Source organism: Callospermophilus lateralis, chromosome 6 (genome assembly GCF_048772815.1).
Source record: "Callospermophilus lateralis isolate mCalLat2 chromosome 6, mCalLat2.hap1, whole genome shotgun sequence".
Taxonomy (NCBI): Eukaryota; Metazoa; Chordata; class Mammalia; order Rodentia; family Sciuridae; genus Callospermophilus; species Callospermophilus lateralis.
The window spans coordinates 160,733,732-160,742,750 of record NC_135310.1 but is presented as its reverse complement, the minus strand read 5'-3'; the positions used below and the strand labels follow the sequence as shown (position 1 = coordinate 160,742,750).

The 9,019-nt window shown below is 46.4% G+C and overlaps 1 protein-coding gene across 1 annotated transcript; it reads right to left on the bottom strand.

The window, feature by feature from the left end:
* Window positions 1-1,206: 1,206 nt before the first annotated feature.
* Window positions 1,207-2,103, bottom strand: LOC143401004 (putative vomeronasal receptor-like protein 4). The gene has a single exon (XM_076857979.2). It carries the CDS (start codon window positions 2,101-2,103, stop codon window positions 1,207-1,209), a length of 897 nt encoding a protein of 298 aa, XP_076714094.2.
* Window positions 2,104-9,019: the final 6,916 nt, after the last annotated feature.

Here is a 9,019-nt window from a genome sequence, read left to right as displayed (position 1 = left end):
TGAGGTCACATTCACCCACTGTCCTTCCCTGTCCCATCTCTCCTCCTCCTTTCCCTCCCCTTTGTCTCCTCCACTGATCAGCAGGGCCACCAAGAGACACAAAGGGCCTCCATCACCAGGCGCACCTCTGTGTCTCCTCCCTCTGATCCTTGTCAGTGAACATGTGGAGTGGGCACAATGCATCCCAGGTAGTGCAGAGGGGCTGGCTGGAGGCCCTCATTGTCAGAAGTGTGCATTCCACACCCATGGGCTCTGGGCTCCAATGTGGGACAAGGGCAAAGCAACTTTTCCCCTAATTAAAACCAGAACAGTTTGTATGTCATTGAAATTAGGGAAGGTCAAAAGCATGAGCAATGGAAAGGGCATAAAAAGCAATGTCTTTAAAGAAGCCTCAGATTGTTTTCAATTTTATTTATTCACTTATTTAAAAATGCATTTAACGGTTTAGAAAATATGAAAAGAGAAAAATGATTTATGGTGCACCTCCATAAGGCTTCTTTCTCCCAAATGAGGAACTACTCTTTCAGGTTCTTTTGTGTTTTGCAGCTGTTCATATGCAGACACAATCCAGTTAAATGCTTGGTATTCCTTTCTAAAGTACTATTAGTCTCCACTGCTTTTTAATTGTCATATTCCCTACATCCTAGTAGTTTGAACCCACCCTTGTTTTTAACAAGTTCAATAAAATTCCACTTCGTAGGATGAAAATTTATAAATTGTCTTTAAATAACAACAATGGCCCACTTATTGAATACTCAAGTTTGTTTATCAATTAAAACTGTAATATAAAATATTTTTATTCTGTGTATCTTATGTAAGCAAGCACATCTGGAAGACCAGGCCCTTGAATTGGGCTTCTTGGGTCTGGATGTGAATACATAAGTAATCTTGATATGGTTTTCGGCATTGTCCTTCGGCTTCTCACTAGCAGAAGTGGTGGTATGAAAGAGCCACCTAACATGCAGGAGAACATCAGATTCTTCCTGAAGGGTGGCAGGAAGAACAAAGAGGAGATAGCTGGGTCCCTCCAGCTCCCAGTGACCTCTGTGCATTCCAGACTGTCACCGACTTGGAGCTGTGAGAATGCACCTCTGTGTGACTTTCCTCCTCTTAATGTCTGGCATCACATAAAGCAGCACAAAACTAACAGGATTTCAAACGTACTAAAAGGATCACTGAAATGGATAATTTCTCAGTTTTTCTTTCTTACTGAGCATGACAACTTTCAACCAGATATCCATCTCTGTGAATCAGCAGAAATGGGCTAACAATCGCATAACCAAGGGTCAGAAATTCATGAGTACTTACAGATACACAATCCTTCAGTAAGGAGAAAAATGAATGTAACAAAATAAAACAGTCTGCCCAATAGAAGAGGAGAAAGCAGAGCATCAGAAGGAGGACACTCTTCGCAGCCTTCACCTCAGGGGGCGTTCTGTAGAGGAGCTTGGAGTTCTGAAGGTGGAGCACCTGCTGGTGGTGCTTGTGGAGGAGAAAGACCATGTGGCCACTGGCCCCACCCATGACACCCTGGAACACAGCATCTCTGAAGACCATGAGACCAGTGAAAATTCTTCCAATTATCCGGTTTTCTGGTAGAAAATAGCAGTAGTTATCATTTTCACTAAATGCTGATGTGTTCATGCTGCTGATATTTTTGATATAAAATAGTAAGTTCACGCTTATCAAGGAATTGAGAATCCAACAGAAGAGCAACAAGGAAAGGATGTGCCATGCAGACCTAGGCTGCAGCCTCCTCCACCTGGAGGCTCTGGGACTGATGGTGATGGCCTGGACCACTGTGAGGAGACTGGTGCTGCAGATGGACAGGCCCCGGGCCACCCTCTCCAGATAAACCACAATCTTACAGCCTGCATCACCTAGGAGGTTTCTCAAACCAAAGCTGGCTATTGTCCTTGGTGTGCCTTTGGTAAAAAGCATTAGGATATTTGTGAAAGCCAAGTGGATGAGAATGAGGTGGATAGGTTTCTTCTCACTGCCTCTGAAAACGTAAATGTAGCTCACAAGGACAAAGGTGTTCCCAGCAATGCCCAGTCCTGTTAGGAACATGAAGGTCGTTCCCTTCGCCAGGTCCAGAACCATTTCTTACTTCTTAGGCAGAGGCCTGTGGATACTGCAGACATGTTTTAGGGAAAAAACATTAGAAATTATTATATTTATCTTCAGAAAGCCTTTCATACATCATTCTCTAAAGTGTCATGACAGTACACACATCACAGTGCTAGTTTTATCTAAAGAACTACTCTACTCATTTTTCTGGTCTCTTGTTTTACTCCTCTTTCCTCATCTGTAACCAAAAGACTTGACAAGAACAATTTTACAGGAGGAAAGCCTCATTTGTGGGCTCATGATTTTAGGGATCCCAGTCCACAGAGGGCCAACTCCATCCTTGAGGGCCAGAGGTGTGACAGAACATCGTGGTAGATGAATGTGGTGCAGAAAAGTAGCTGAGAACATGGCACTAGGAAGCAAGAGGGAGACCCCCCACACAAGGACAAAATGCCTGCCCCAAGGCCCAGTCCCAGTTGTCCACTGCATACAGTCACCCCTGGGTAACCCCAGCAGGGACTAAGGCATCGACTAGCCCAAGGCTCTCATGACCCATCACTTCCTCTCTGACTCCCTGCATTGCTCCACTCATGGGCTTTGTGGGACCCTCATATCTAAACCACAACGGCATTCTTTGTGTGTCTCTTTAACTAGTAAGAATATGGGGGAAAATACTATCCTGGGGGCTAGTATTCAAAGTTCTAAGTTTACAATCCACCTTTTCTTTAAAGTCCACACAAGCAAAACCAGTTCTGCTTCCACATCCCTAATCCCACCCTGTGCTCAACCTCAGCAAGGCTGCCCTCAACCCACCGTTGGCCAAACCTGAACTTCTGCCATGTTTCTGTTATCATTCTGTCTGTCCTCATCATCAGTTCTAAAATCCTGGGCTCATGTGTGTCCTCCATCTCTCCCCACACCCCCCGCACACACTCTTAGAAAACCTCGATGCTCAGGACTTTCCCTTCTCTGACCCATCACACCACCCACAGTGCCTCTCCTTCTGCTCAGTATTCCTTTCTGGGTCACATTTTCATGAATATAATGGTTTCCAGGTTTGCCTTTTGCTTACAAATGTCTCATTTTTGAGAACTGAACGTCAGTGTTTCTGAACTGTAAGCCCCAACCGACTCTGGGACCTCCTGCTTACAAGTCTGCGGTGGTCCTTGTGATCCCCAAGGTCAAGTCAGTCTGCACGACCTTTCCAGACAGGATTCTGATGTTCACTGAATCAGACAGAGACATCAGCACCGAGTGTCCTGTGTGACAAGATCAGATCGTCAGCAGATGCAGCCATGGCTGGTGCCCAGAGGAGCCAGTGTGGCCCTCTAGGAGGGTCTTGGCAGAGGTCTGAGCTCCCCCTGAGTGACCTCAAGGACCACTGGGGGAGCCAGCATCCTTTCTGGATGTGTGGATGCTTATGGAGCTGGGTTAGGAGAAGGGGTTGATTAGGGTTGGTGCTGTGGTGAGGAGAGGCAGTTCATGGACTAGGCTCCCTTAAGGCCACACTGAGCACAGCAGGTGGGGATGATTACATTGGGAAGAACTCACTCACACAGGGTCACAGTGGCACAGTGCAGCTGCTGCAGAACTGCAGGGGAATGATTTCTGTCAGATTTGCAGCCTGATCTCTGTGGCTCCCTGCAAGCCTGATTAACAACGGGCTGCTTTGGTCTTCACCAGGCCAAGCCGATTTTCAGATTCAGGCAGGGATAAAATGTTGCTCCTTACACCCCTGTTCTCAATCCCTTTTCTCACTAAGGGATTTCTTTCAAACTGTTGGCAACTTCGCCAGAATGAAAGAAACAAGGATGTTTGGTCCAATGCATAAAAATTACATGTTGTTTATACTGAGGAAACCTTTCTGTAAGCCTTCTCCCTCTTCTCCCTACAAAATGCTAGAGGGTTGCTTTATATCCCTTTTCCTGAGGGTCTCTGAGGCCATAACGTGCATGAACAATCCAGGCCTGATGGTGCATGCCTGTAACCCCAGTGGTTGGGAGACAGAAGAATCACAACGTGAAGGCCAGCCTCAGCATCTAAGCAAGGCCCTAAGCAACTTAGTGAGACCCTGTCTCAAAATAAAAAAATTGAAAGGGCTGGAGATGAGGCTCAGTGGTTAAGTGCTCCTGGATTCAGTGTCTGGCACCAAAAAAAAAATCATAAACATAGGCTTGTGCCCTAGTGTGTACCAGGGAGCCTCTTGATGGGTGAAAAATTACTACTGGGGTCAGTATGTCCCAATATCCTCCCAGATTTATCAGAACTTCTCCTGTGTATGTTTCACTTGTTTGTCTAGGTGTTCACATATGTTCTAGCTCTCTCTTCCTTTTCCCAATTTCAAAGCTCTGACTCATGTTTGGGGGCAGATTCAGAGACTTCTAATATATGACTTCTCTTTCTTGCTGACCAAAGTGAAGATATCAGACATCTGCCTTCTCTCCCAGGTGCCTTGGGGAGTGGTGAACTATTTTACAAGGCAGGCTTCACATTCAGACAGGCATAAGCCCCACCAGGACCAACAGTCGACAGTTCATGCAGGTGACTGCATGCATCAGACATGGTTTTCAAAATGAATCATGACATGACTGATTCTTGCTGCAAAATAACAGGATAAAACTAATGTGAGATATTTCATGTTATACTAACCCCCAGCCTGGCAGAGTCATAGTGGGTACTCTTTAAAAAGCAACTATAGTATTTAATCTTAATAGTTTCTGTTTTTGTTTTAAATATTCATTTTTTTAGTTATAGTTGAACACAGTACCTTTATTTCATTTATTTATTTTATGTGGTGCTGAGGATAGAACCCAGGGCATCGCACATGCTAGGCAAGCGCTCTACCACTGAGCCACAACTGCAGCACCTAATCTTAATAGTTTCTAATAGTTTCTCCATCAAACATGAATGTAAGTAGTGGAATTGACTTCCAAGTATGGCATGATATATTGTGTAATAGGGATGATTCAAGGATGAATACAGAAACAAATCTTCCAAATTACTCAGAAACTTGCTTAAAGAATTGTTAACATAAAGGAAAAAACCCACAGTGCTCCATCCTGTAAAAAGAGAAATGCATCTAAAAGGAAATGTCAAATTTTATGAAAGCTAATGCAGTCACAATTCAGGTGAAATTGCAGGCTGAAGGTACAAAAATTTCCATAGACGCTTGAAAAGATCTGTACCATTCTGACTTGTTAAATAAAGTAAGAGGGTAACCTTCTGCAAATATGCACCCAGAGCTCTCTCGTGGTACCAGATCCTGAACATTAGGACAGAGATGCCTAAGAGTCTCTGGAGGGACATCTGTGTCCTCTGTCTTCAGGTCCTTCCTACAAACGGGCAGAGTGAGGTCCTAAGGCTCCGACCCTCTCAGCAACCCCCCTGCTCAGCCACAGAGAGTAAGCTCCGTGCTGCAGAGGAAATGTCACTTGTGCCTGTGAGGAAACCAGAACCTCAGGCCCACTCACCTGGGGCTGTGCTGCAGACAAGCTCTGTGTTGGTCCTTCTGACAAGGGCAGCTTCCCAGGTCCTGTTGTACCTCTGGGTCCGTGGGGCTCTTGCCACATAAACCACCTCCAGGACTCCAGTTGTCACAGTGGCACCTGTCAGAGAGCATCAACCGCTCTGCACACCTCAGTCCCTGGAGTATGGCTTTCTCTCCCTCCACAATTACTGCTTTGTTTGGCTCAGAAGTAATCCCAGGCTTAATTGGGACATGATTATTTTAGTAAAAGTTTGTGCAGAGAAAGTGAACAACCAGCCAAGTTTCTGTGTCTGAGGTTCCATTTCTTGGCCTTCCCTTCCCCTTCCCAAAGGCCCACGACTGAATCAGAATGGGGCCAGGGTCTGAGACACAGAGGGTCACCTCCACTCATATTTAAGGCCCTCTCCACCCACAGGGATGTGGCACCTGATGACCAGCACTGGGGACTCTGCTCTCAGAGAAAGCCCCAACCAGGACCTGGGCAGGACCAAAGTCACCGTCCTACATCTGTGTACAGAGCTCACATTGCTGCCCTGACTGGTGCTTTATTCCTCAGTCATGAGACTGTAAGTGAGCCTGGACACTCAGAAGGATCCTCCCACCCTCCTTTAGAAATCAGTCCTGGTGCGAAGCTCAAGGACACCTCCACGGTCATCTACAGACAAGAATGACCCTTGCACAGGTTCACTCTGCTGCCGTCCTGGTCCCTGGTGCAAAGGACACCACCATGTTGATCTCAGGGCCGAGCTGAGGTGAGAAGAGCGTGGCTTCTCCACCAGGGAGCACAGCACAGGGCTGGGTGGGACCCAGGGCCCTGGTCACTGTCCCTTCACTCCTGTGTGACCCTGTTCCCATACCAAGGGTGCACTTGGCACAGAGCAGACCCCAAACACTTGTGCATCTGGTGGAAGATGAGCCCTTTGAGGAGAGCACTATTGGGGCTCATTTGGATGAGAAGATGTCTCGGGTATGAAAGCAGGAAAATAAAATGGTTTACTCCATTCTCCTCCATCCAGGATTGGGTTCTGAATACCGTTTTCTGATACAAAGGAAGCAGAGCGTTTAACACAGAGGTTGTTTCAGGGCTAATTCAGAGAAAGGTAAGATGAGACTGAGCGTCTATTATGTCACAAGGTAAAGAAGGGATCCAAGAGGGACAGGCATGCCAACTAGGGGGCCAGCTTGCAGGGCTCTGCTGGCCAAAGTGAGAAAACCTGAGTCAAACTGAGTAATGACATAAGATGACATCACCTTCCCATGAACCAAGAACACAAAGGTGCACAATGAATGTAAGTGAACCAGGGAAAGGGAAAGCTCTAACTTGCATGGAACACACAAATGATAAATGCAAAAGGAGAGCAGTGAAATTAGAAAATCGCCCTTTGCAACATCCTAAGAGCAATTTCTCCAGGAAGAGACCATCAGTGGATGCTCAGACCAGTGGGTGAGGGTTTAGGTGTCACAGAACATCAACATGGCCTGGAAGTGTCTCCCCCATGACTTACTCATGCCAAAGAATGAGTCACGTGGTGCTGGACACCAGACAGACACCTGTGGACACAGAGGGTAGCCGCGCAGTGCAGAGAGGACCCTCCAGCAGCATGCAGCCTGGAAAGTGTGGTCAGCGCTCAGCGCCCTTCTCTACCGCACCTGCCCAGGGCTCTCCTGAGTCTAAGCTCCAGGAAAAGTGGAAGAACTCCATTGAAAGGAGACTCTAAAATGTCATCTCTGTGCATTTTCAAGATGTTCTTCAAACACAGGACAGGATACCTGATGGCCAGCACTGGGGCTTCTGCCTTCAGAGCATTCTGAAGAAAGAAAGAAAGAAAGGTGGGCAGTAAAATGAAGCAAAGGAGGGAGAGAAGACAGCAATCCACATGGACTGACATAGAGCAGCCCTTTTGTTCAGAAGCTGAAGACAACACACATGGGTGACTCGGCACTGGGCTAGCTGAGGACAGGGTTGTGTACAAGCTCAAATGCCACCACTGCCCTGTCTGAGTAAAGATACATCTCCTCCTTTTGGTTCCAGCCTCTTGATATCCCAGGCTTAACTGGGGATTCCTACTCTAAGAGCCACTCTCACCTGCACTGTGCACAATTGAAATGGTCCCCCTTTCTCCACAGAAAAGTCTTAACTGGGTTCCTCTGGAAATCTCCACCATGGCTGATTTTAGGACTGTCAGAAAAAGAGTCTCTGCAAAAGAGTTCAATGAGGATAAACTTCCTATTTTCATGTCGCCCTGTTTTACTTGGCCACTGGCCGGGAAGATTCCAGCACTCCAGGTGCTGGACACCCCTTACCACTTTTTAACAAACATATCCAGTATTGTAGTTGGTAGAAATGTAAAAACAAGGCCTGTGGCCTTGAGCTGGGCTTCACAGAGATGTCTACATTTTTAAGATGAGTTACAAATGGGCTCCATGGTGACAGCTGGCAGGGGGAGGAAAGAGAGGGGAGAAGAAGCTCTCCCCTGCTCAGGGGTTGTCCTTGAAGGGTTAACTTGCCCACAACAATGAAAGAAAAAGCTGCTTTTATGTGAACTCCTGCAGACTCTGAGCTTCTGAGCCCCTCCCCTTGCATGCTGGGTATAAAACTCTGAAATTCCCTGAACTCGGGGTTCAGGGATTGATTGATTACAGCAAACGCTGTGCCCTCTGAGCCTGGCTGCTGTCTTTGGTGCCTCTTCTGTCCCTAGCACACAACACCACAAGACCTAGTGATTGCTCCTCCCTGAGCCCTGTTGAATAGCCAGACCTGCCCAGGCTTCCCTGGGAGGTCCTGTGCTCACCCAGTGGGGACTCAGACCTGTCCTGGGGTCACTCCTAGGTAGCATCCCCTGGTTCCTGGTCACCTGCAGGCCGTCCATATTCTGATTCTTCCTGGAGGCCTTTGTCTGATGAACCTTTGACAGCTGAGGTGCTATAGCCATCATTGTGCAGTTTGATTTGATGTACAGTTCTGGGAAAATCCACTAAAAATTCATGAGGAGTAAAATCATAGAATAAGTCTGGGTTTTAAAGACAATCCTGAGACACAAAGGTACATACATTAAAGTTGAAAACTGACATCAGATGTGAATCAGGAGTGGTTTTTATCAATCAGAATGAAGAATATATAGTGAATTAAAGGAGAGGTATTACAGAAGAAATTACAGCCAAATATGAGAGGTGTTAAGGTGGCACGAGATCTTGAGCTTATGTTAAATCTGCAGAGGAATGTTAAGGATGAGAGGCTTTTGGAATGGAGTGATGGGAATATGGTGGAATTAAGTAGAAAACACAGGGATCCACCAGTTGAAGTCAACAAGTGATGGGATTTATGCTGTTGGAGAGATTTTAGGGCATGAACCAGCTGTTCAGTTCCTAGGTTAGACTTGAGATCAGAGCACTTAAATGTGAAAAGGTAGCATCCTGTCCATTTTTGCATGACATTGGTGGGAATGGATAAAGATTCTTTAG